Raw genomic sequence first — 27996 nt, forward strand, 5'->3', positions numbered from 1 at the left:
TTGAGTGCAGAGGAAGGGGTTTCCGTCCTCCTGCTGCAAGCTTGGTTTCTATGCTGAGTGCAGAGGATGGATGGAGCTCTCCATCCCTCTTCTGCCAGTCTGCTCACTTGCCGGTCGCCTATGGCAGCCAGCAAAGGCAGTGCTTCAATACAAGGCTGGTGTAAAGAGAACAGTGCTGCAATTTGATCAGTAGCTCCTTCTGCAACTCTGTTATAAGCTATGCACAATCAGAAATTCACATTCATAGTGCAATCCTATTCCTGTCTACTCACAAGTAAGCCCATTGACTTCAATGGGGTTACTCCTGGGTAAATGGGTATAGGACTGTAGCCTAAAAGGCATTTAGGAGAGGCTCTTTGAGGAGTAATTCACAGTCTTTTCAATAGTAATCTTGCTGCTCTGATCGATAGGAAGGAATAAAAGGGCAGCACTTGAAAACAGGAAACTTTTAATGAAAGGCACAGTATCCGCCCCCCTCCCCAAACTTCTGCAGCACTTTGCCTAAATCCATATTAGACAGTCTGGCAATGCAACTGCATTAACAGAAAAGCAACAACAGTACAGATCAGGTCCCCACCACCAAAAACAAAAAAACCCAAATCATGGGAGGACAATATAGACATCATTGGGATGCAACCATTTGTCAACAACATGGTTTGGATGTTTCATGAAAGCCGAGTGAACAAAGGATCACAATTTGGGATGGGGGGAATCCAGGGAAAAGGGCTAGTGTGGATATACGCTTGCTTTAAAAGCATTAACACTGATTTACAGGATATCAAATTCTGTGCCAGAGAACAGATTTCATGTGGTGGTCATTCTATGGGCATTTGGTATACAATTCCTCCTGGATCTATTTTTTCCCCCCTAGCGCGGGGTGATGACTCTGATGATTCACCCTCCCACTGACACGAGCAAGGAAAGACAAGGAAGTGAGGGCAGGCAATGATAGGTCTGTTTCCCTACAAGGAGTGATTTGCAAGCCGCGTTCTGGGGAATACTGGAGATGAGATTAATGACAGCATGACTACTGCATGGCAAGTTGGGCTGAGTATATTCTATGGCACAAGCTCCATTCAGGCAAGGTAGCGGTGTCCCAATCCCAAACTGAATGCCTGCCCTAGAACAGCCTTCCCTTCCCTGGTTCCCGGTAAGTCCAACACGTCTGGAGGGGGCTGGGTTGGGGATAGGTGCCCTAGAACAAATTCCACAATTGGGTGCAAAACAACTTTTGTTTATCAATCACAGTGGGGCCAGTGGCTGGCTCTGATGTCAGTGGGGCGGGGAACCCACTCTGGGTTTCAGTCAGAACCAGTCAGAACTCTAAAAGAGCTTCAGACCTTGGAGAGCTCCTTTAGAGTTCTGACTGGTTCTGACTGAAACCCAGAGGAGATTCACCCCCCCCCTGACATTGGAGCCACCAGCCTCCACTGATTCTGTGGTAGGTGCTCAGGAGGTCCCTGGGCAGACAAGCCAAGACAGAAAAGAGCTGCCTGAAGGCAAGGCACAGTCTGCGAGCCATTGCCCATTAGTGGGCGCCATAAATGGTTTTGGTGATGGGGCAGCAGCAGAAACGATGAGAGTGTAATGGGGACTGTAGCGGAGGGGGATTTTGACTGGCATGGGGGAGGCAGAGAATGGGCTCCCTTTCATGCTCGGTGTCTTCATCACGAGGTTGCCTTTGCTTCTTCTTTGGATCCAGGTGCTGCTCACAGCCTTTCATAGCTGGAACGCGGAGAGCACACGTTGGCCACAAGGCTGGACATACCTGGAGGGAGGGAAGGAAATAAAATAAAAGAGCTCATCAAGCCAGAGCCAGCCTTCAGTCATATTAGCACGTTTTATTTACCAAAACTCTGCCTCCCCCTGGGGCTCAATACCTCTGAGCATGTACAGAGTTCCTTTCTGTCAGATGGAAAGTAGTCTTGGAAAAAAAAGGGGGACTGATGGGCAAAGTGCCAATGAGCATGCACAGAGTGCTTTTCTTCATAAGGGCTAAGCTTCCCTGCTTGTCCAGACACTCTCTGCAGATCGGTTGTTGTGGAACGTGGCACCTGGGAACCTTTGTGCTTTTGCTAAGGGTGGCAGTGGACCCTAGGTGGTGCACTGTCGTTGGGGTAAGGATGGCAGGAAATCCATTGGCTATAGGGAAGAACCTTGGCCCTTATCGTTGTCCTGGTTGGGATATTTTACCTTCAGAGGGACTGAGAGACCAACATTACTCTAGTGCCAGGATGTTCCTTAGATGAAGGGGCAGAGCTCTATGCAGTGGCACAAGATCACGTGTGTATTCACAGCCTTCCCAGCACACATATGCACCTTATGCTTCCAATATAGTCACCACCCTCATACGACGCCTTAGCGCACAGGCCTGAGTGATGACAACATGAACAGCTCAAGTGAGATTTTTGTTCTGGCTTTGCAGAACCTCCTATATGAACCTGCCCTGATCCACCTGCCCTTCAGACGTGTTAGACTACAACGCCCATCAGTGCCAACCAGAGGGTTGGGACTTGTGGTCCAAAGCATCTGGAAGGACTCAGCTTTGGGGAGGCTGTTCTAAGATCATCCAAGGAGACCCTTGTCCAAGGGCTCCCATCCACTGAGGTCGGTAGGATGAGGACTAATAATTGGGGCTTCTCAGTGGTCCCCCCGCTCTTTGGAATGCCCTCCCTTGGTTGCTACTCCTTTGAGCTTAAGAAGACAGGTAAAAAAAACACAGAGGGTTGGATGGATCCAGTCTTAGTCATACTTAGACTAAGCCCAGATCCAAACCCAATATTATTTGCCCAGATGTTTTAATTCCGCGGATACAGTCTTATTGTTGCTACCTTTTAAAATGTGAGACATTTAGTGGCTGCTTTTTGGAGGCTTTTAGATGTTTTCAGTCCTCTGCTGTTACTGCTGCATGGCCTATTTGCTAAGAACTGAGCACCATGCTGCACTGCTCTTTTTATTTGATTTTTAGGGGTTTTTTAATGGTTGCTTTTATATTTATATTATTATTAATTTATTATTTATGAATTTATTAACAATATTTTTATACTCCTTGTAAGCGGCCTTTAGCATTCTCCGTAGAGACCTAGTATGAACAGTTCAAGTAAATAAATTAACATAAAAATGAAAGAGTTGCCACGTCATGATTCTCTTTGAATGCAGGTAGGCGTGTCACTTTGCCCTATATCATTAAGATGAAAGGCTGTATATATGCCTAGTACAGGCGATTCCAGTGGCAAGGAGATCAATTTAATATTGGGAGTGCTAATGGGGGTGCCCTATCAGCTTGTCTGCTCTGCCTTCCGCCAGCTGCATGCTTGGTGAGCCTAAAAGGGGGCCCTTTATGAATACTGGCAATACGCGTGTAGAGCTTCTGCACGCAAGGGGTGTGTGTTTCCAAACTGGCCCACATTCCCCCATGCATGAAGTAGCCCAAGATGAGGATCTCCATATATGCATACTGTCCAACCAGGAACCCCCACATGTGAAGTAGCTCTACATGTCGATCTCCATATGTGCATAGGGTCCAACCAACCAGAAATCTCCATGCATGAAGGAGCTCTACATGTGGAACTCCATGTGCACCTAGCATCCAACTAGGAACCCCCCACTCATGAAGGAGCTCTATATGTGGATCTCTGTATGTGCATAGGGTCCAGTCATAAGTCCCCATGCATGAAGGAGCTCTACATGTGGTTCTCTGTACATGCATAGGGCCCAACCAGGTATTCCATGTGGCTCTCCATATAGGCATAGGGTCCCTTCTCATGCTCACCAAATGCATGGCTGTTGGTGGTGGTGGGGTGCCCAGTCAACAGCAGGTGGTGGGATTAACCCACATGCCCCCCCAGCCTCTTTGCACAGGCTTTAATGCATGGGGCTTCACCTGAACCCCCTTAATAAGGAACTGCCATGGGAACGTACCCCCTTGCACCACACTGGCTTCCCCAAGTTTGGGGCCTTCCCTATCATTTAACCCTTCTCCTTGCAGTCCATATGCTTACCAGACAATAGGAGCATGGGAAATGCAGACCAGCCAAGGTAGAAGGACCACTCGTAGGTGCAATAGACCTTGGGGTCTGTATTTGTCTTCAAGGATTCAGCAGTGTACACAGCTACAGCTATGAGAGTGAACAGCCCTACAAAAGAGCAGAAAGGAGGTCAGTGCCACTGACATGGTGTGGATTCATACATGCGTTTTCCCCACTGGGTGACTACAGCATCAAGGGGAGGCTTGCGTCTATGTCCCAGAGCTTGCACTGCAGAGAGAAATGTTGCATTGGCCCACAAATGCAGCGTTTCAAAGCTGACAGTTCAGATGTTCTGTTGCAAGTCATTCTTCAAGCAACAAAGTCGCTCTGGAAGGATCTTCACTGTTTTCACTCCAAATGTCCCTTTCTTCCCCAACTGTCCTTTCAGGGTCAAGCGCAGTGTGCATGTGGGTGGGTGGGTGGATGACTCCTGACTCTGCATATTTAAAGCAGAAGCTAGCAGCTGGGGAAGTTTGGGTTCAAATCCCTGCTTAAACATGAAGTTAACCGGGTGACACTCATTATTGTTGACCTAACCTACTCCTCAGGGTTGGTGTGATGATAATTAGTGTGGGACAATGAAGCACAGCGCCCTGACTTTCTTGGAGGAAGCCTGGGACACAAACGTATCAATGACAAAGGCAGTCAATAACAAGACAGTCGATTAAGAGCGGGGAAGAGTCAGGGAAGCCATTAACAGAGCCATCTTCTATATGTCTACTCAAAGTAAGCCCCATTGAGTTCAGTGGGACTTCCTCCCAGGTAACTTTGTATAACTGGTGTGGGGAACCATTTGCAGAGAGAGGGATGGAGGACTTCCCTTCCCCCCCCCCCAATGTCAGGGGGTGGAACCATACACCATGAAATCATCCAGTCCCTTGCCAAAGCGCCGGCTGGAGTTCCTGAGTTCCTCCATCCAGCGCTTCCCTCAGGAATCTGGCTTTGCTGCATGCAGGATTCCCCCTTCCCCCCTGCTTCTTTCAGCAGCAGACAAGAGCATCTCAAACACAGGCGCCTCTGCTGTCCTTTTAAAACAAACAAACAAGAAAAGTAAAACATGATCTTTATTAAGACCCAGCCAATAACGTATGGCTGTGAGAGCTGGACTATAAGGAAGGCTGAGCGCCGAAGAATTGATGCATTCGAACTGCGGTGCTGGAGAAGACTCTTGCGAGTCCCCTGGACTGCAAGGAGGTCAAATCAGTCAATCCTAAAGGAAATCAACCCTGACTGCTCCTTGGAAGGACAGATACTGAAGCTGAAGCTCAAATATTTTGGCCACCTAATGCGAAGAGAAAACTCTCTGGAAAAGACCCTGATGCTGGGAAAGACTGAAGGCAAAAGGAGAAGGGGATGGCAGAGGATGAGATGGCTAGATAGCATCACTGATGCAATGAATATGGACTTGAGCACACTCCAGGAGAGAGCGCAGGACAGGAAGGCCTGGCGTGCTCTGGTCCATGGGGTCACGAAGGGACAGACACGACTGAACGACTGAACAACAACAACAATGCAAGCTTTGGAGTGGGGGTGGACAACCCACAACCCACATGTGGCCCCCATTGGGGGTTTTTTCGGTCCCCACTGACCCTCTTGCATCCGCTGAATTTGCCACAGGAGTGGCAAAAAAGTGGCGATTTTGTTTGAAAGCGAAATGTATGGTGTGTGACATTGGAGGCTGGTGGCTCTGATGTCGGTGGAGCAGTGAATTATCACCATCATCATCTTCTTCATCATTTCTATAGCTGAAGCGCTCTGGGCGGTTCACAAAAACTAAAACCACAAAGAGCAGCATAAAACAATATAAAATATGAAAGCTTAAAACCACAATGTAACAGTACAACCAGAATAAAACCTAGAAGCAACACAGAGATTTAAAAGACAGATTTAAAACACCAGAACTAAAAGATCAGGAAGCTAAAATGCTAAAATACTGGGAGAATAAAACAGTCTTCACCTGGTGCCGGAAGGAGTACAACGCAGGCGCCAGGCGAACCTCTCTAGAATTTCAGTCGGAACCAGTCAGCACTCTAAAGACACTATCCAAAGTGCTGGACCCTAGCCTAAAATAGGTTCAGCACATTGGATAGCTCTTTTAGAGTGCTGGCTGGTTCTGACTGAGACCCAGAATGGAGTCACAGCCCCACCAATATTGGGTCCAGCAGCCTCCACTGAGTGAAACATGTTAAACTTGGGAATGTATACGTGCCCATAAAATGGTCTGAAATTTATTTAATCTTTAAGCTCAGCATTACAGGGAAATACTCTATGTCCCAGTGGCCCTTTCTCCCAACACTTGGACCATACAGATCCCTTCAGGTGACGATACCCACATTCCATTTGGTACCCCCCACCCAGACACCCTCCCTTGCAACCAGAGGCTTTTCCTGTTGACCTTCGGCACACCTACCAGCTGTGAAGGCAGCCATGGAAGAAATGAAGGGCCTGCTCATGATGCCGCAAGCCCAAGACGTGAAGGAGAAGCTGAGACAAAGGGCCGATACCAGAGCCAGCAGGGAGGCCATTATCAGGAACACGCGTGTGGCAGCAATGTAGTCTGTGAGCAAAATGACAGGTGCAAAATGTTAAATGGAGATTTATTCACTCTTTCATTCCTTATTACAGTAACACACCAGAAATAAATAGCTTGGCAGAACAGCTTGACGTTCTAGTTGTTTTACATATTAGTTAAAGTGAGGGGCTTTAAATTTCATGTAGAGAGAGAAAGGATCAAGTATGAGAGAGGTCTACTTGCTTACGGCTGCCATATCCAACTATGGTTAAGGTGGGATTTGAAGGCAGTTTCCCACCTACAGGCTTAGCATACTACCTGCCAAGGAGCAGATCCCATGCTGGAATTTGCCTTTCTTCCAGGGTCAGCCCTAATGCAAGTAAGTCCAGGGCCAGATGATCCCATCATGGTGTCCCTTGTGTGCATTTATACCTCGTAGCACACACAGGGACAGCTGTTGCAGTATTTTGGATAAGGATGCTGTAGAAATCTGCAATGGAGCCAAATGAGTTTGGATTTTGATGAATCCAGCTGGCGGATTCTGTTACGGACTGAATTTTCCCCTGTCAGGCAGATTGAGCCAACTTGTGGACTGTTTTTCTGACTTTCCCGATTTTGCGCAAGTGTTGTTATCAAAAATACGCAAAAATGTGCATTTCCCCATAGGGTAAAGAGTGAAAATGCACATTTTGGGGGATTTTGTGCATTGCAGGGGGGTGGGATTTGCACATTTTCGTAGGTGAGAATTTGCACAAGCTGTTTTCTGCAAATTCAGGAACTAAAACCCCTTCTGATTCCATCCATGGGTGGACTGCGGAATGAAAGGCGCCCAACAATCCACGAAGCACAGACAGAATGGATTTCACACATCCGTACATCCCTAATTTTGGATAATATGGAATATAAAGCAGGAAATAACTCTAGAGAAGTGGCATACAGAATGCATAATGTGTCCTGACAGTAATCAGTGTGCTACAACACCAATAAAAAGCACTAGTATCAATGTAGCTCAGTTCAAACTAGGCCTTGCTTCAGTTATATCTGTGCCATGTATGAACATCTGCTTCTCGAAGCAGGGCCTTTACCGCTCTGGCTCCAAGGGTTTGAAACAATGTCCCCTTGCAGCTGAGGAAGTCTTCCTCTTTGCTTGCCTTTGGGAAAGCTCACCTTTACTGTGAAGGCTTTGGAACCCTAGAACCAGTACTGTACCAGGGGGAGTTCAGATGAACCCATCTATGTGTTTAAAACGGGGGTGCAGAAACTCAGGCTTGGGGGGGGCAAATCAGGCCCCAAACGGGCCCCAACCTGGCCCTCTGGCTTTCCCCACAGGGCTTGCCCTCTTCTCCTGGCTTGCCGTACTGCTCCAACACCGCCAATCATGTGCATCCTACATCAAGATGCCACATGATCCTAAAGCAGCTAATGTTAAAGCAGCTAAGCCCTAGCTGCTTTAACATTAGCTGCTTTAGGAAGTTCTGGGGGAGGAGCCAAGGGAAGCAAATGCGAGTAAGGGAGCTCTGTGGTGCCCTTCCACACAATTTTCTGCATTTCACGTGACACACCTACACACTGCCGCCGACACACTAATGTGTCGCGACACACAGTTTGGAAAGCTCTGGCATAAAGCCTATAGCTACTGACCATCAGCTATATGATTTCTGATTAGTGTAACCATTAAGCTTCGCCATGGGATTTCCTGCAATAAAGAAATCTCACTGATTTGGGTGTCCAGTGTCAGATTGCCTGAGCGTGTGTGTTGGGGGGATTGGGAAACCTGACAGCTATTTCCTGGGTTATTATGTGCACTCCCCCCCCCCATTTTAAAAGGTGGGAATGCTTCTCCTAAGCCTACTGGGAGTAAGTGCTTTAAACTAAAATATGCTGGGTTGGGTTTTTTTATATTCTTGGCCCTGCCCCTTTTGCCACTGGCCCAAGACATTTTTCTGCCTGAGGCAGAATAGCAAGAGGTGATCCTCTCCTCAAGTCCAGATGTTTAGTACCCAAGTTTGGCCAAGTTATTTTGGCATCTGAGGAAGAAAATCCCACAAGTGCCTCTCCCTGGGAGCAAAAATGCAATACTAATAAATTAAGGGTGCAATCCTATGGGGATAGTTGGCCGCCTCCGAACTTGGAGGCAACCGACTATCCAATGCAGGGCTGGCAGTCCACGGAGGGGATCTTCTTCTCCGTGCTCTGGCCACCCTGCGTTAGTAGCTAGATGGCAAATTTTGGCTGTCTAGTCGGAATGGCTCGGAGGGGCAGGGTGGGGGGGAGGCTGGACAGCGCATAGGAAGCATCATACTGGTGCTTCCACCATCCTCTCCCCTTTCCCATCCCCAGGAACACCCCATTTCCCCCCACTCTGCACTGCTTTTCTGAGCATGGAGCCGGGGACAAACTGCCACTTACAAGGCAGCAGGGATGGGGGTAGGGAGGCGGTTCCCGAAAACCAAAAAATCCTTTGGCCGTCTAGCCACTGTCTAGTGGCCATAAGATTGCTCCCTATGTCATTATCAATTTGCTGCCTTTTCACATCACTCAAAATATTCTAGGCAGCATTCTGCCTAATAGTAGGGCCGGCCCTGACCCCACCCACTGCTGGATTGTGGCCCCTGAGAGCATCTCCAAAATAGAATCAGACCCTGGGGCTGAGAGAGATTTAACACCCCTGGTTTAAAAACACATCTGAGGGAGGACATAGGACTTCATGGACGCTTCCTGCTGCTAATGCGCTCACTGGCCATGCCTCCCTAGCTAGGCTTTCAGTTTCAACAAACTGCACAGGGGCCCCATGCACATGCATGCAGGATTTCCCCTTGTGTGGAGGTGCTCTATGCATGTCCATCCATCCATGCATGTGGGTGTCAGGAATGATTCTGAGCGTGTGGAGATAGTTAGCAGCTCAGAATGGGAACAGCCAGAACCAGGGAGGTTTCCTCCCTAGTGAGCTCAGATATGGAGAACATTCTTCTCAGGAACTTGGCACACAGATGGCTCGACCTGAAGCCCCCCCTTTCCTCCCCTGTGAGAACCGAGGTGTCAGAGGAGGAGGAGAGTGTGGGGTGTAACCTGAGGGATACTAGAGTCTGGCACAGAACAAAGTGGGGAAAGTTAGAGGCGGAGCTCAGACGTTCCACTTGGTTGGCTATATGTGAAAGCTTATGTAGGGGGACACAACTGTAAGGCAGGGGCATCCCCCCCTGAATTATTCTGGCCGGCAAGTTCTTATTCAAACTGCCAGCAATGCCTCTGATTCCCACTGGTCTCCTCTATCGATATTCGTAATTGTGTGGAGTAGCTGTTCTCCTTTGCAGCCTGAGAGTCTCCGAGGATTTGCATTTGTAAGGAACCTGGAAGCCAACTAATAAAGTAGTGAGCCTGAAGCCTGGTGCCTTGGAGTGTGTGACTGCCAATGGAAAGAACCAAGGGACCTGAGAGTGGGGCTGTTGCACACGGTTGCAGAATGTGCGGCTGATGGGGGGGGGGGGCAAGGCCACTGCTCATGTTGGCAACAGGGGGTGGAAGTCACCCATGGGATCCTGTCACATGTGCTTTAAATACATGTAACCAAGCCTAAATGTGTGCAGCTCTAAGTATGTGTAACTTTCCTCCTGGGCTGCAGTGCGGATCAGGCCGAAAGAGAGAGGGCATGCACTCCATCTCCCCATTTCTTATTACATTTATATCCAGCATTTTTTTTCCTCTTGGAAGGAACCCAAGGTGGCTTATATGGTCTTCCTCCTCTCCATTTTCATCTTCACAACTACCCTATGCGGTAGGTTAGGCTGAGAGTCAGTGACTGGCCCAGTGAGCTGCATGGCCGAGTGGGGACTAGAACCTTTGTCTCCTGGATCCCAGTCCATGACCACTGCACCACACTGGCTCTCCACTGGGAGTCTTTGGCAGTGTTGGGAGACTTGCCCCCATGCGCCTTACCTTTAGTCGTGTCTGGTGTAACACACTTTCCATCCTTACACTGCTGCCAGAGCCCGCTATGCATGATGTCCTTTACCCCGTAGACCACTATCCAGTAATCGGTACTCAGCGCCAGCAAGAGAAGGGCAATGCTGGCAAAAGCCACCGTTATGCTGAGAATTCTGCAGGCGAGCATCCTTACAGGTGAGTCTTGGCAATTACCCTTTGGGCTGGTTTCCTGCCTGGGAAGAACCCTGAGGGGAAAGGCAAGAGAATGAGATTTAAGGCAGAAGTGGAAAAGCTCAGAAATGACATTTGGGGGAAAATGGGTGCAAAATGAAGGCAGTCTGCCCCCAAACCCGGCACCCTCTGGATGTGTTGGACTACAACTCCCATCCAACAACCACAGCCACCACACATTTAAGAACATCAGAAGAGTCCTGCTGGACCAGACCAAGGGTCCATCTCATCCAGCATTCTGTTTCCACAGCATCCAACCATCCACCCATGGGAAACCCACGAGCAGGACACGAGTGCAACAGCACCCTCCTGCCCATGTTCCCCAGCAACTGGTGTACATAGGCATACTGTCTCTCAGGCTGGAGGTACATTATAGCCATCAAGACTGGTAGCCGTTGATAGTCTTCTTGTCCATGTATTTTAAAACCCTTTTAAATCCATCCATCATGGATCACTGCCTTGTTGTGGCGAAGGGGCTTGCATAACTCAGTGAAGCCATAAGCTATGCCATGCAGGGCCACCCAAGATGGACAGGTCATGGCAGAGAGTTCTGACAAAATGTGGTCCATTGGAGAAGGAAATGGTAACCCACTCCAGTATTCTTGCCAAGAAAACCCCATGGAACGTATCACAAGGCTAAAAGATATGATGCCGGAAGATGAGCCCCTCAGGTCGGAAGGTGTCCAATATACTACTGGGGAAGAGCAGAGGGAATTTCCAAGTAGCGCCAGAAAGAGTGAAGCGGCTGGGCCAAAGCCAAAAGGACACTCAGCTGTGGATGTGTCGGGTGGTGAAAAGAAAGTCCGATGCTGTAAAGAACAATATTGTTTAGGAACCTGGAATGTCAGATCAATGAATCAAGGTAAGCTGGAGGTGGTCAAACATGAGATGGCAAGATTGAACATCGACATCTTGGGAATCAGCGAACTAAAATGGACAGGCATGGGCGAATTTAATTCAGGTGACCATCATATCTACTACTGTGGGCAAGAATCCCTTAGAAGAAATGGAGTAGCACTCATAGTCAACAAAAGGGTGGGAAAAGCAGTACTGGGGTACAATCTTAAAAATGATAGAATGATCTCAGTACGAATCCAAGGCAAACCATTCAACATCACAGTAATTCAAGTCTATGCCCCAACCACTGATGCCGAAGAAGCGGAGGTTGATCGGTTCTATGAAGACCTACAACACCTTCTAGAACTAACACCAAAAAAAGATGTCCTCTTCATCATAGGAGATTGGAATGCTAAAGTAGGAAGTCAAGAAATCACTGGGATAACAGGCAGGCATGGCCTTGGTGTACAAAATGAAGCAGGACAAAAGCTAATAGAGTTTTGCCAAGAGAACATGCTGATCATAGCAAACGCTCTTTTCCAACAGCACAAGAGACGACTCTACACATGGACATCACCAGATGGTCAATATCGAAATCAGATTGGTTATGTCCTTTGCAGCCAAAGATGGAGAAGCTCTATACAGTCAGTCAAAACAAGACCTGGAGCTGACTGTGGCTCAGATCATGAGCTTCTTGTTGCAAAATTTCAGCTTAAATTGAAGAATGTCGGGAAAACCACTAAACCATTCAGGTATGACCTAAATCATATCCCTCATGAATATACAGTGGAGGTGAGGAATAGATTTCAGGGATTAGACCTGACAGACAGAGTGCCTGAGGAACTATGGACGGAGGTCTGTAACATTGTTCAGGAGGCAGCAACTCAATCCATCCCAAAGAAAAAGAAATGCAAGAAAGCCAAGTGGCTGTCTGAGGAGGCTTTACAAGTAGCTGAGGAAAGAAGGGAAGCGAAAAGCAAGGGAGAAAGGAGAAGATATATCCAACTGAATGCAGAGTTCCAGAGAATAGCAAGGAGAGACAAGAAGGCCTTCTTAAATGAACAATGCAAAGTAATCGAGGAAAACAATAGAATGGGAAAGACTAGAGATCTCTTCAAGAAAATCGGAGATCTCAAGGGAACGTTTTGTGCAAAGCCAGGCATGATAAAGGACAAAGAAGGCAGGGACCTAACAGAAGCAGATGAGATTAAGAAGAGGTGGAAAGAATACACAGAAGAACTATACAGGAAAGATCTGAATGTCCCTGATAGCCATGATAGTGTGGTCACTGAACTTGAGCCAGACATCATAGAGAGTGAAGTCAAGTGGGCCTTAGGAAGCATTAGTAACAACAAAGCTAGCGGAGATGACAGTCTTCCAGCTGAGCTATTTAAAATCCTAAAAGATGATGCTGTTAAAGTGCTGCATTCAATATGCCAACAAATTTGGAACACTCAACAATGGCCACAAGACTGGAAAAGGTCAGTTTACATTCCAATTCCAAAGAAGGGCAATGCCAAAGAGTGCTCAAACTACCGCACAATTGCGCTCATTTCACATGCCAGCAAGGTGATGCTCAAAATCCTACAAGCTAGGCTTCAGCAGTATGCGAACCGAGAACTACCGGAAGTACAAGCTGGGTTTTGAAGAGGCAGAAGAACTAGAGATCAAATCGCCAACATTTGCTGCATCATGGAGAAAGCAAGAGAATTCCAGTAAAATGTCTATTTCTGCTTCATTGACTACGCTAAAGCTTTTGATTGTGTGGATCACATCAAACTGTGGCAAATTCTTAAAGAGATGGGAGCACCAGACCACCTTACCTGTCTCCTGAGAAACCTGTACGAGGGTCAAGAAGCAACAGTAAGAATCGGACATGGAACAACCGATTGGTTCAAAATTGGGAAAGGAGTACGACAAGGCTGCATATTGTCACCCTGCTTATTTAACTTATATGCAGAGTACATCATGAGAAATGCCGGGTTGGATGAATCAGAGGTCGGAATTAAGATTGCTGGGAGAATTATCAACAACTTCCGATATGCAGACGATACCACCCTAATGGCAGAAAGCGAAGAGGATCTAAAGAGCCTCTTGTTGAGGGTGAAAGAGGAGAGTGCAAAAGCTGGTTTGAAACTCAACATTAAAAAAACTAAGATCATGGCATCTGGCCCTATCACTTCCTGGCATATAGAAGGGGAAGAAATGGAAGCAGTGACAGATTTTACTTTCTTGAGCTCCAAGATCACCGCAGACGGTGACTGTAGCCATGAAATTAAAAGACGCTTGCTCCTTGGGAGGAAAGCTATGGCCAACCTAGACAGCATAGTAAGAAGCAGAGACATCACCTTGCCAACAAAGGTCCATCTAATCAAAGCTATGGTTTTCCCAGTAGTAATGTATGGCTGTGAGAGCTGGACTATAAGGAAGGCTGAGCGCCGAAGAATTGATGCATTCGAACTGCGGTGCTGGAGAAGACTCTTACGAGTCCCCTGGACTGCAAGGAGGTCAAATCAGTCAATCCTAAAGGAAATCAACCCTGAGTGCTCACTGGAAGGACAGATACTGAAGCTGAAGCTCAAATATTTTGGCCACCTAATGCGAAGAGAAAACTCTCTGGAAAAGACCCTGATGCTGGGAAAGACTGAAGGCAAAAGGAGAAGGGGACGGCAGAGGATGAGATGGCTAGATAGCATCACCGATGTAATGAATATGAACTTGAGCACGCTCCGGGAGACAGCGGAGGACAGGAAGGCCTGGCATGCTATGGTCCATGGGGTCACGAAGAGTCGGACACGACTGAACGACTGAACAACAACAACAAATCCATCCAAATCAGTGGCCATCACTACAGCTGTGCTCTGTGAAGAAGCCCTTCCTTTTATCCATCCTGAATCGCCCACCAATCAGCTTCATGGGATGACGCCAGGTTGTAGTATTATGAGAAAGGGAGAACAATGTCTCCCTGTCCACATTTGCCACACCATGCATAATTTTGTACATCTCTATCATGTCTCCCCTTACTCACAATTTTTCTAAGTTAAACAGTCCCAGATATTGTAACCTTTCCTCATAGGGGAGTTGCTCCAGCCCGCTGATCATTTTAAAGAGCAATCCTAAAGTCCCTGGGGAAGTATCCCAGGGAGTATGGGATGGCTCATAAAACCCCTCTGAGCTCCGAGACAGTGCTCCAACCTTGGAAGGGGGAGTTGGAGATCTGACACCAGACCCCTCCCGCTCACAGCCGGCATGGACAGAACCACACCGGCTGCATCTCTGAGGTCAGAAAAGTTACCTCGAAGCATCAGGAAAGGGGGGGGGCATTCTGGTGGGGGGGGGAAGAGACTGGAGAGGCCAGGATATGAGTTATCCTAAGCATCCTCCAGCCTCCTTCCTTCCCCCTCCGAAGCGGGCTAAAAAGCCTCTCTAGCAAATTATGAAGGGCAGGAAGACAAGGGGGAGAAACTTGCCTCCACCGCTTCTCTCTCCCTGTATTGGATGATGGGATGCCTCTGAGTTCACGGGCTTCCAATGATTGAGAGTGCAATCAATAGGATTGCACCCTTAGTTGCCCTTTTCTGAGCCTTATTTACATGCATTTAAAGTAGTGCCGTGCTGAAAATTTATCCCACATTTTTTTCCCAACCGTTCAGTTTGATAGAAGAGATTGTTGCTTCCAAAAAGAAATTCAATGGTGAAGAAATTTTGGGGAAATGGTCATGGGTTGGGGTTGGGTTTCTTTGGCTTGGCTTACTCAGGAGGTGGCCGAGGAGTGAGCGCAAGTGTCCTGCTTTTCATTGTACAATTATCTCGCCTGTAGCTGTAGCCTCCTCAGCTTCCCACACTTCAATTAAAGCCCCGTTTAAGGCACCATGAGGTAATTCCTCCCATAGGGCTTTTTCAGATCAGGACATGCAGGCAGCCCAGGAGGCTACCTGTGATTAGGAAAGCTCAAAAACACCACAAAAATACATGATAAAACATCCTGAATGAGGCAGAACAGTGGAAGCTGCTTTCATGGGGGGAGAAAACATTCAAGAAATTGGAGGACAGATTTTAGCAGAGCACCAGCTCCGCCTCATCCCTGGGGCTGGACTCAACACTGCCCCCACCTGCACTGCGGTGGATGTAAACTGGGGGCCAGCAGGCTGCCAAGCCAGTTGATGCTGTTGCAGCACGAAGACCCCCAAAACCCTCAGGAAAAAAGAAAGAAGCTGTGCCCTGAGCCTTGCCAATGGGGAGCCCTGCCTGGGAGAAACAACTGAGAATTTCTCCTCCCCCTGGAGAAATTCAGTGAAATTGTCTCCCAATTTTCTTTGCCCACAAGTAACGTGGAGAATATCAAGGGGCCATTTGTGCACAGCTCTACTTTAAAGCACAAGGGATAGGACCACACAGGTGAGTCCCACCACCTGCCACCCACAGGAGCACTGGCCACTCCCCCGTCCAGCCATGCATTTGGCTGGCAAGGGTGGGAGCTCCAGGCCAACACATCTGGAGTGCACCAGGTTGAGGAAGCCTGTTCTAGAGCATCCTCTTTTCCAGAATTAGGACAGAGCATATGCGGCCCACCAAGGAATTTTAAAACAGGTGCAGCACTTTAAATAGACAATCTAAAACCAAATGAGGAGACAGTGAATGAAGCTAGAATACCTAATCAAGACAGTTCTGCAGACTGGAACATTAGTTCTCAGTGTGTGGCATAGGTTTTCTGTTTTCTGAATGTCATATATACGGTGTTGGAGTGTAATGATAAATTATCCTGCTTTTCTTTTATAAAACAGCCACCAGGCATCTTACCAGGATTTTTTTTAAAAAAGTGAAGCCATCAAATGGAAATGGTAAATAAACTCAAAATATAAGCAAGACGGCATTTAAAAAGAGCAGCAAATTAAAAGCAAAAAGCGCAACAATTTGGCATAATTAAATCACAACCTGAATGCACTGGAATAAAAAGGGCTCTGACGAAACATTTAAAAAGTGGCATTTTAAAGTAAAATGAAACAGTTACATTTAGTCTGCCCAAAGAGGGAACAAGATGGAAGCCTATCCCAATTGCAATTTGGATGGAATTCCTTTCCATTCCTAGTACTCCTTCTCTTTTTGATTGACAGATTATACACACACACACTTAAAAATCAAAATACAAATTGAGCAGAAGTTGGGCTATTGCCAACTGTAGGCCTCCAGCATGGCACTGGAGGGGGCTGTGTGACCACTGAGCATTAGCACCTTCCTGTTCCTTTTCTCTGGGGAGAGGTGCTGCACCCGGGGTTTTGCTTCAGAAGATCACAGGCTGCAGCTTTTGCACCTTTTCCTCCTGCTCAGCCATTCTGATTCCCTCACCAAGACCTCAAGGGCCTGGGTGTCACATACATAATTCCTGTCAAAGAAGGGACCACCATTTTTATTTCCTACCAATGTCCAGTACTGGATTGATGGTTGCCAACACTGGGTAAGCCTGTGGCTGGAGGGAGCAGGACCTGGGGATGCTGGAGGCATTTGAGATGGACTAAAATGAGCTCGGATTTTTAAGAATCCAACCTGCAGAATCCACTGTGGACCAGCCTCCTCAGGCTGTGCGGGGTCCGTGGACTTAGGAATCTTCTTTTTTTTTTACTTCCCCCAAATTTACGCAAATCTATTTGCAGAAAAATACAGAGGTTTTTGCGGAGACTGGTAAATATACGCAGGGAAAAGTGGAATGGGGGACAGTACGCTAAATGCTATGGACTCACGTACATTACATCAATGGTTGTGAGTCCTCTTACGGAATTATTTGCGCATTTTTCTGCATAATGAAAAAATAATGGACACCGGAAGGAATGACCCCGCACATCCATGCAACACACCTGGGACGGATTTCACAAAATCCAGACATCCTTCAGGGGCCCAGATGGTACTTGGCTAAAGGCCCCCTTGATTCTGGAGCTGGCCCTGGCTAGGTCCCCCAGAAGAGCATTTGGAACCGTTTGGAGGGGTGAGTTACAAATGTGACAAATACATGTATTGGCATGTTCCAGAGGGAGATGAGGGGGTTGTATTTGGTGGCTAGGGTAGCTTGCAGAATCAGCTTCGTGCTTCACCTCAATCCACTTCCTGCCTAGAGAGCCTTTTTTCACACCTCTGATGTCTCATTGACATCAGTGGAAGAAACTCTGCATCTAAGTAGTGCCGTGAGGGAAGCAAAAAAAAACAACAATAAAAAAGTTTTGTTTGTGGCAACTGTTTCATTTTTAGGTATGATAGAAACATAGAATCATAGAATGATAGAAATAGAATAGTAGGGTTGGAAAGGGCCTATAAAACCATCAAGTCTTATAGGCCCTTTCAATGCAGGTATCCAAGTCAGAGCATCCCTAGCAGATGGCTGTCCAGCCTCGTCTTGAATGCCTCCAGTATGGGAGAGCCCACCACCTCCCCAGATAATTGGTTCCATTGTCATATTGCTGTAACAGTCAGGACATTTTTCCTGATGTTCAGCCGGAATCTGGCTTCCTGTCACTTGAGCCCATCATTCCGTGTCCTGCACTCTGGGATGATAATAGGATAGACATACAGAGGGCCTGTAGCTCAATGGTAGAACACATACTTTGCATTCAGAGTTCAGCCTCTGGAATCTTCAGGTAGGGATGGGAGATCTTGGTAGGGAAGTGTGAAAGTCACTTACCTTTTCTAAGGGGGTGATTCACGGTGGGGGGGAGGCGCTCCGCATCTCCCTCCAAAATCCTAACCTGGCCGGCTCTGCTCCATGGCAACTCCGCAGAGCCGCCAGCCAGGTGCATTCGCAGGCATGCGGAGCCTGCGGACACAAATGGCAGCGGCTACGGCGGCCACCATTCGCGTTCCTGTTTTTTTGCTGTGATAGGCTACGTAAATATTTACGTAGCCTATCACGGCAAAAAAACAGGGGCGCAAATGGCGTAGCGGTCGCCATTTGTGCCCCTGTGTTTCACCGTGATAGGCTACATAAATACTTACATAGCCTATCACAGCAAAAAAACAGGAACGCAAATGGCGGCGGCTACGGCGGCTGCCATTTGTGTTCCCTTTTTTTACTGTGATAGGCTACGTAAATATTTATGTAGCCTATCACGGCCTCCGCAGGGATGCAAATGGTGTCCCTGTGTTAGCTGTGATAGGCTATGTAAGTATTTACATAGCCTATCACGGCAAAAATGGGGAAGAGAATGGCGTCCGCCATTCGCAAAACAGCACGAACGGCACCAGGTAAGTGCTCCATTTTGCGTGCCTTTTGCGGGGGTGGGGGTGGGGGGCTTTGTTCTGCCACAGATTTCGGGGGGCCGAATGCACTGGCATTCGGCCTCACTGAGATCCGTGGTGGAATTCTCTGACATCCCTAGATCTTGGGCAGTATTCAAGGGTGTCATTCCGCAAACTCAAATAGTGCTGGTGGAGCTCCGCCGAATCTTTCCATTGTGAAAGCAGCCGTGCATTACACCTGTGCAACTTGTGCAATCGGTTGCACATATGCTGCATGACCAGTTGTGGAAGCGGTTGTGCAAAAGCTTGCATAATGGGTTTGGGCAAGCGTAATGCACAACTGCTTGCGCAAATGTAACCTTAGTTGGATTCTCCTCTTGCACATAGTTCAGTGCATACCTTCTGCTAGCACAACATCATTTGCGCTAACAGAATAACACAGTTGGATACTGCCCCATGCCTGAAACCTTGGATTGCTGCTGCCAGTCAGTGTTGACAATATTGGGCTGGATGGACCAATAATCTTAGTCAGTATAATGTAGGGATGAGAGAAACCTAGGAAGCTGCCTTATACTGAATCAGATCATTGGTCCATCCAGCCCAGTATTGTCGACATGGACTCAAAGGAGGTGAGTTTTCAGGCAGGAATTTTTCTAGCCTGACCTGGAAATGCTGGGGATTGAACCTGGGACCATACAAATGCAAAGCATGTGGTCTACCACTGAGCTACGACCTGCAGCCAGGGCAGGGGAGAGGCAGAAAACTGGGGAGAGAACCAGGGATATTCGAGCTCACTAAAATTCTCAGAACTTCACTTCCAAACTTGGAATTTTGTCTCTACAAAGGTTGGAGCTCTGACTGAAGAGGCAAGAACTTTGGAGTTTTCACTGGAATGGGAGTAAAGATGGGTGAGAAATTGGTTGGGTTTGCATTCAAATGTGAAATTACCAAATTCATGCTTCCTAAACCTATGCATGAACTGGAATGCATTGATACAGTGATATTTGCCCTTTCCTTTTGTGCACACACAAAAATCCATGTGATAAAATAAAAGGCATACCCAAATGCATACAATAGGGGAAAATGTGCCCCAAAATGTGTATATTAAGGAAAATTCAACAAAACTGCATTATCTTAGGGGACATTGCTTGGAAAAAATGTACATATTTAGAAAAGTGTACAAAAAGTGTGAGGCAACAGTTAGGAGGGTGAGGGGTCGCACTGCCTCAGTCACAGAATTTCACGTTTCTCAGAGGACATTTTTCTCAGAAAAGCCCTGAGATTTTCCTTTTTCTCCCTCCCCCGAAAAGGCAACTTTACAGAATTTCCCCAAATTTCCTTCCCCATATTTTGGTGGCTTTTGCCTCCCTCTCCCCCCAACCCCCAATGCCCTGGAATGATGCTCATAGGGGGTATTGTGAGGAACGCAAATGGGGGCCAGGCTGCCAACACACTGGCTGCTGATGCTGCTTGCTGTGGCCGTGAAAAACACCCAAACCCCTTAGGAAAGAAAGAAAGAAAGAAAGAAAGAAAGAAAGAAAGAAAGAAGCTGTGTACGACCCTGGTCAGTGGTGAGCCCCACCTGTGGGAAATGGTTGGAGAATTCAGTGGAATTCTCCTCCCCATTTCTCTGCCCACAAATAGAGTGAAGAATTTAGAGGGGTCATTGGTGCGCAGCTCTAGTCTGTGCATCATCCTCAATCTGTAGTCCGCCCATGCTTCCCCACCACTGCTTCCAACTGTTTTTCTTACCACAAAAAGGGAAAGTCAGAATAGCCACACAATACTTTTTGATTGGTAGCACTAGGAACTCTCCATCTGGAAGCACCCATAGATGATTTATTCCAGCTCATTTAAAAACAAAACACCATTCTTTAAGGTTCAGAACTGTGGAGCGCTTAAACATTGGTCCCAGGTGCACTTTCACAGGATTCATGAAACCACAATGAAAATAACAGGGGGGAAATTAAGGGGGCAATCCTATGGCCACTAGACAGTGGCTAGATAGCCATAGAATATCTAGTTTTCCAGGAACCAACCATGGAACCCATGGTCTGAGCATGGAGAGGCTGAAAAGGGGTGTTCCTGGAGGGTGTTCCAGGGCAGGGAGAGCGGAAATGCCCATATGACACATCCAATGTGTTGTACAGCAGCCTCCTGCCCTGCTGTGCCCTCCTGCAGCTAGACAGCAGAATTGGCTGTCTAGCCAAAAATGCAGGGCAGGAGAAGTGTGGAGGGAATGATCCCCTCCTTGCTTCTCCTGCCCTGCATTGGATAGGCAGTCGCCTTTGAGTTTGGAGGCGGCCGCCTATCTGAATAGGATTGTGCCCTAAATGAAATACCCAGATGGCAGGCCTACTCTGTAGCGGCACTCACCATTTGGAAAACCCTCCCTGCCTTCTGTAGTTTGGGAGGCAGAAAATGGAACAACTTTCAAACATCTCCTGAAAACTCACTTGTTCACCCAGGCTTTCCCTGGGCTGTAAGTAAAATCATTATGCTGCTCCATTTTACTGCTCCTTGATTTTTTTACTGTAGTTGGAAGTGTTCTAGATGTGGTGTTTTAATGTGGTGTTTCAATGTTGTGTTTTTAATATTATAGTTTAATATTGTGAACTGCTGAGAGATTTCATTATATTCAGTGGTATAGAAATACCATAAACAAATAAATAAAACATATTGTTTCCTCACCATCTGCTGAAGATTCAACCCACTTTAAATTGAAAAGTGGCTTGCCTCTTCAGCAGGTGTTGGGAATTTCAAGAAGATCTCAGTCTCTTCAGCTCTTTTTCTGATATTTCTGTGAAAATAGCAGAGAAGAACGCTGAAGAGCCAGATGTTTCTTTAGAGCTTCCATCACCTGCTGAAGATCAGAGTGCCACTGAGAACTTCAAAGAAAACTCTGGTTGTGTGTGCATAATTTTCCTGCACCCAATTCATCAAGGTTTGAACTCAGGCCCTAAACAGACCTGTGACTGGAACTCCTGACTTTTTTGTTTGTTTTAAAGTTCCTGAGGGCTCTGATTTTTATCAGAGCAGGGGTGCTAAGGTAGGCAGCATTTAACGTTTTCCTGATCTAAATCCCCACCTCCAAACTGTTACTGCTATTTCCATTGTGGTGTCATGAACCACCTCAAAGAACACCAGTGATCATTGCTGAAGGGCTAAAAACAGAAATGACATGGGAGAGGCCTGTACTTTCCCCCAGTAGGGCTAGTGGCAACTTTGGGGGAAGGAAGAAGAGGATTTAGATCAGGGAAATGTGGTACAGGGAGAAAGAACAACTCCTGATACACTGTTGGAAGAAAAGCTAAGAGGACTGGAGCGGCGAGTGTCCACCCTCCAGGGAATAAGAGAACACAAAGAGTTCTTGGACAGAACAATGGAACTACAGCAGCAAAGTGAAGTATAGAAGCTAGAAGAACAACAGCAAGCTGAGGGAGAATAGGAAAATGCTGAGGCGAGGAAAAATGAAGTAGAAGATACTCCATAGAAAAGCTTGACAGTTAGGAGCAGAAGAACTAGAAGCCACTCTGCACCAGTCAAAGCAGTGGAACTATGGGACCGTTTTCCGGTACTTGAGGATGAGACTGGAGGACAGCCTGAAATGGACAAAGCAAATTGCCAATGTTTCAAGGAAGGAAGATGTAGTAGTAAAGGGGGACTTCAATTTCCCTGATATTTGTTGGGAGACAAATTCTGCAAAACATGGCCCCTCCAAGAAATTCCTGACTTGTGTTGCTGATAACTTCCTTTTACAGAAAGTGGAGGAAAGAACTAGAGGATCAGCTATCCTTGACTTGATCCTAACCAACAGAGATGACTTAGTGGATCAAGTAGCAGTTACAGTAACTCTGGGGGAAAGTGACCATGTTATACTTGAGTTCTTGGTTCTAATAAGAAGCAAAAGCCGGGTGTAGCCAAACATGTACCCTGGACTTTAGGAAAGCCCATTTTAATAAACTCAGAACAGTGATAAGTAAGGTCTCAGGGCAAGCAACTCTAATGAGAAAAGGAGTCCAAGATGGGTGGGAGTTTTTAAAAAAGGAAATTCGACAGGCACAATTACAAACAATTCCAATAAGAAAAAAAGGTGGAAGACAACAGAAGAAGCCAAAGTGGCTTCACAAAAAGCTTAGAGATGACCTGAAAACAAAAAAGGGCACGTATAGGAACGGAAGTGGAAGGAAGGCCAAAGGAAGAGTACAGGCAGGTAGCACAGAATTGCAGGGATGGCATCAGGAAGGCTAAAACTGACAAAGAGCTGAAGTTAGCGAGGGATGCTAAAAGAAACAAAAAGGCTTTCTTCACATACATGCATAGTAAAAGACAGAGGAAAGAAATGGTGGTTCAACTATTAAATAAGGATGGCAAAATGATTACAGATGGCAAGGAAAAGGCAGAAGTGCTCAATTCCTACTTTGGCTCAGTCTTCTCCCAAAAGAGGGCCTATGGCCCCCCTGGCAAACACGAAGTACAGGCTGAAGGGGCAGGATTGCAGCTTGAGATCAATAGGCATATGGTCAAGGAGCACCTAGTTACTTTGAATTAGTATTGGATGAAAGTCCCTTACCTGGTCCCGCAGCTGTTTTCGGTGTGGGGGGGGAGGCGCTTCGGTTCTCCCCCCGAAATTCTTGGTGGGGGAGAGGCGCCCCGCCCCTCCCTGCCGAAATTCAGGCTGGGGGGGAGGTGCCCCATCCCTCCCCGCCGAAATTCTGGCCGGGGGGGAGCGCCTCGCCTCACCGGCCATGAAAGAAAAAGGTTATGTAAAAAAACCCAAAAAACGTGATAGGCTACGTAATGATTTACGTAGCCTATCACGGCTAGATTTTCAAAGTCAGCCATGATAGGCTATGTAAATCGTTATGTAGCCTATCACGGCTGACTTTCGGGGGAAAAAAAAGCGCGTACGCAAATGGCAGCGCTCATGGGCGTCGCCATTTGTCTTCCTTATTTGGGCACGGGAAGTCTACGTAAAGATTTACGTAGACTACGGCGAAAATAAGGGCAACGCTATTTGCGTTCCCCTTATTTTCGCTGTACTCTACATAAATCTTTACGTAGACTTCCCGTGCCCAAATAAGGAACGCAAATGGCGGCGCCCATGGGCGCCACCATTTGCGTACGCACTTCCCCCCCCCCCAAAGTCAGCCGTGATAGGCTACGTAATGATTTATGTAGCCTATCATGGCTGACTTTGAAAATCTAGCCGTGATAGGCTACGTAAATCGTTACGTAGCCTATCACGTGTTTTTTTTTTTTTTCCACTTTACAGGGAAATGGCGGCGGCGGCGGCAGCTGGTGGGAAGACCAGCTGCCGCCGCAATGCCGCTGCAACGCTGCCGGAACCCGCCGCCGAGAGGGACATTCGCACAAGGTAAGTCCCACCCCGGGAGGGGGGGCGGGGGGGTGTCGGAGAATTTCCCCACCAATTTTGGGGGGCTGAATGCGTTGGAATTCGGCCTCCCGGAGATTCGTGGAGAAATTCTCTGACATCCCTACTTTGAATGAGTTCAAATCTCCAGGGCCAGATGAACTGCAGTAATATAGGAACTGGCAGATGAACTCTCAGAGCCACTGTCTATTATCTTTGAGAAATCATGGAGGACAGGTTAAGTGCCTGATGACTGGAGGAGGGCTAATGTTGTCCCTATCTTCAAAAAGGGTAAAAAGGAGGAACCTGGGAACTACAGACCAGTCAGGCTGACATCAATCCCTGGGAAAATTCTGGAGCAGATGATAAAGCAATCCATCTGGAAGCACCTTGAAAACAATGCAGTGATTTCTTGAAGCCAACATGGATTTCTGAAGAACAAAGCCTGCCAGACGAATCTGATCTCATTTTTTGATCAGGTAACCTCCCTTGGAATCCTGTGGACATAATATATCTCCACTTCAGCAAAGCTTTCGACAAAGTGCCCTATGATATCCTGATGAGCAAACTAGCTCAAAGTGGGCTAGATGAAACAATGATCAAGTGGATCCACAATATGAGCCATCAATGTGATGTGGCTGCAAAAAACGGAAATGCTATTTTGGGCTGCATTAATAGAAGTATAGCTTCCAAATCCTGGGAAGTACTAGTTCCCCTCTACTCAGCACTGGTCAGGCCTCATCTGGAGTACTGTGTCCAGTTCTGGGCACCACGCTTTAAGAAGGATGTAGACAAGCTGGAGAGGGTTCAGAGGAGGGCAACAAAGATGATCAGGGGACTGGAAACAAAGTCCTATGAAGAGAGACTGAAAGAACTGGCTATGTTTAGCCCTGAGAAGAGAAGACTGAAGGGAGATAGTATAGCGCTCTTCAAGGACTTGAAAGGTTGTCACAGAGAGGAAGGCCAGGATCTCTTCTCGTTCATCCCAGAATGCAGGACATGGAATCATGGGCTCAAGTTACAGGAAGCCAGATTCTGGATGAACATCAGGAAAACCTTCCTGACTGTTAGAGCAATATGGCAATGGAACCAATTACCTAGGGAGGTGGTGGGCTCTCCCACACTGGAGGCATTCAAGATGAGGCTGGCAAGCCATCTGTCAGAGATTTTCTGACTTAGATTCCTGCATTGAGCAGGGGGTTGGACGCGATGGTCTTATAGGCCCCTTCCAACCCTACTATTCTATGACTCTATGATGCCACTGCTCCCGCAGTGGCTGCTTTAAGTAAAATGGGGAAATCTGATCACATATTTCCTACACCACTTATGTTTTTCTCAGCCCTTCAGCAGTGATCACGAATGCACTTTGAGGTGGTTCATGAAACCACAGTGAAATAAGAGAGGGGGGAATAATGCTGGAGAGCCAGAGGTTTCTTTGGGGTTTCTACCATCTACGGAAGAAGCAAGCCGCTTTTCAGTCCCTCGTTTAAAATCTAAACTGAAAAGTAGCTTGCCTCTTTGGCAGTGCAAGTGGCTGCAGGGTAATATATGAAGAAACCTCTGGTGTGTGCCTCTCCCCCATCCACCCCCCAACTGCCCTGTTCAGCTTCTCTGGATCTCATACACATAGTGCAGCAACAGAGTTTTAATCTGGACGCTTTTCAAATATCCGAATCCCTCGTGCTCCATCCCCAGTGTTGGCTGTAACGTCTAAAGATGTGATGGGCTGAAAAGAACAAGCAAACCAGAACCACACTGGAGGCCTTCAAGACGAGGCTGGACAGCCATTTGTCAGGGATGCTCTGACTTGGATTCCTGCATTGAGCAGGGGGTTGGACTCGATGGCCTTGTAGGCCCCTTCCAACCCTACTATTCTATGATTCTATGATTCTATGATTCTAGAACAGTGGTCCTAGATGCAAAAGATTTCACTGCTGTAAAGCAGCCTTCCCCAGCCTGGTGCCCTCCAGATGTTTTGGACTACAAATCCCAGCATTCCGGACAACTGGCCATGCCAGCTGGGGCTGATGGGAGTTGAAGTCAAACATATCTGGACAGCACCAGACTGGGGAAGGGAGCTCTAGAGAAAAGCCCAGCAATATATGGACCGCAGAAGACACTCCAGGCTAGTTCACACATGCAAAATAAGCATCCCTTCATGACTCCTCAACCCTTTGAAAGCTGACAGCATTGAAAAACATTTCCTTTGGCGCGATATATGAAATATGTTGTGGCTGTGGTGCGTGACCTGCGACAACTAGGGATGTACGGATGGTGTAAAAAGCGTTCCATCTGTGTTGCACGGATTGTCAGGGGCCTTTGGTTTTGTCATCCACCCATCCACGGGATTGAGTTTTTTGTTTCCAAATTTGCATAAATTCCCCCCAAATGTGCATTTTCACACTTTAGCCTTTGGGGAAAATACACATTTTTGGTCAGGGTTTTTAAACGTTGTGCATTTTTCTATGACAAAATTTGCACAACATTCAGAAAACCTTAGAAAATCGGGCCACCAGTCTGCGGAATCAGCCCGATAGGGGAAAAGCCAGTCCTCCGCGGAATTTGTGGGTAGGACTCATGAACATCTAAACTCATTTGGTTCCATTGTGGATTTCTCCAACATACCTAGTGACAACCCTTCCATATCTTTGCTTCTAGTAATCATTTGATGCTGTAGCCATCAAGCGATAAACATGCAAACAGTCCTTACAACACTTCCCCCCCCCCCCCGCAATCCACCACCCAATCCAGGAAGCTCAACGTGCCTCATCCCTCATCGTCAGAGTGGCCATGGCACAGGAGGACGGCAGAAGCCATGGTGGCATCTTAAGATGAGAATGTGCCAGATTAGACCAAGGTTCTTTCTAGTCTAGCATTCTTTTCACACAGTGGCCAGCTGTCTGCCTGTGAGAAGCACACAAATAGGACATGAGTGTGAGAGCACCTCCTGCTTGTGTTCCTTAGAGACCGGTACTGGAGGAGGTACTCTGATACTGGAAGTAGCATATAGCCAGCATGAGTAGGAGCCCTTGATAGCCTTATCCTCCATGACTGTGCTGAATCTCCCTTTTAACGCCGTTCAAGTTGGTAGCCATCACTGCCTCTTGTGGTAGTGAAATCCATAGCTTGACAATGCACTTTGCGAAGAAATATTTCCCTTTATCTGCCCTGAATTTGCCACTCTTCAGCTTCATGGGATAAGCCCAGGTTTTACTATTGAGAGATAAAGAGAGAGAGAGAGAGTGACAAAGAGGTCTCTCTCCGTTTTCTCCAGACCATGCATAATTTTAGACCCCACTACCATGACTCCTTTTCTTACTCACCGTTTTTCTAAGCTAAGTAGCCCCAACCATCATAACCTTTTGAGTTACTCCAGCCCCTTGATAATTTTTGTTTCCTTTTTCTGCACCCTTTCCAGCTCTACAGTAGCCTTTTCGAGGTGCAGTGCACAGAAACGTACACAGTATTTCAAATGTGGACGCACCATAGATTTGTCTGTACATGGCTGCGGAACCATAGAAGACACAGGAGGGTTCTCTGGGTAGCTATCTGGCAACCCTAGCTAGGTTGGCCTTTGGGAAATGAGCAGAGAACCCCCCCCCCAATCAGAAAGGGAAGAGGTATCATTATTCAGGTGGCAGGTGGCGGGGATGGCACGCAAAAGGATTGCTTACTCCCTTGGAATTCTCCCCTGCCCCAAACCTTATTTTCTCCAAAGGGAGGATTAAAGAGCACCAGGGTTGTAGTCATGCCTACCTGAATCTCCTTTCAGAAATAAACTTGTTTTGAGAAGATGCTGACTTGGAGAGCCCAAGAGCAGGAAATTGTGCGTGTGTGTGGGGGAGCTGTGGTCTGACATTTGGTAG

General features: G+C 47.2%; 1 protein-coding gene across 3 annotated transcripts; it reads right to left on the reverse strand.

The window, feature by feature from the left end:
• Positions 1-431: 431 nt before the first annotated feature.
• Positions 432-27988, reverse strand: LOC146337812 (protein NKG7-like). Of its 3 annotated transcripts, XR_014785102.1 has the most exons (6): positions 27887-27941; positions 10477-10709; positions 6439-6585; positions 4002-4136; positions 1384-1768; positions 432-1323 (listed from the first exon to the last, which is right to left on the reverse strand). XR_014785102.1 is itself a non-coding variant. In XM_084815292.1 (5 exons), exons 2-5 carry the CDS (start codon positions 10649-10651, stop codon positions 1710-1712), a joined length of 516 nt encoding a protein of 171 aa, XP_084671418.1. In that variant the 5' UTR covers positions 10652-10709; positions 27887-27988; the 3' UTR covers positions 432-1709. The 3 variants fall into 3 exon arrangements, 2 of the variants coding, with proteins under 2 accessions (XP_084671418.1, XP_084671417.1); XM_084815292.1 differs by having other exon boundaries at positions 432-1768; positions 27887-27988; XM_084815291.1 differs by lacking the exon at positions 27887-27941 and adding an exon at positions 27075-27172 and having other exon boundaries at positions 432-1768.
• Positions 27989-27996: the final 8 nt, after the last annotated feature.

The sequence above is a fragment of the Heloderma suspectum genome, chromosome 10 (genome assembly GCF_057233095.1).
Source record: "Heloderma suspectum isolate Gila_16-S chromosome 10, 16-S_ref, whole genome shotgun sequence".
Lineage (NCBI taxonomy): Eukaryota > Metazoa > Chordata > Lepidosauria > Squamata > Helodermatidae > Heloderma > Heloderma suspectum.

Bases quoted from the DNA above. Each gene is read 5' to 3' on its own strand.
- LOC146337812 (XM_084815291.1), bottom strand. From the start codon at position 27,136: ATGCTACTTCCAGTATCAGAGTACCTCCTCCAGTACCGGTCTCTAAGG. The intron at 10,710-27,074 runs GTGCTCTCACAC...CTTTCCCCTCAG, and splicing joins CTAAGGAACACAAGCAGGAG to GGTTCTTCCCAGGCAGGAAA. The intron at 1,769-4,001 runs GTAAGCATATGG...CCCTCCCTCCAG, and splicing joins TCCCATGCTCCTATTGTCTG to GTATGTCCAGCCTTGTGGCC.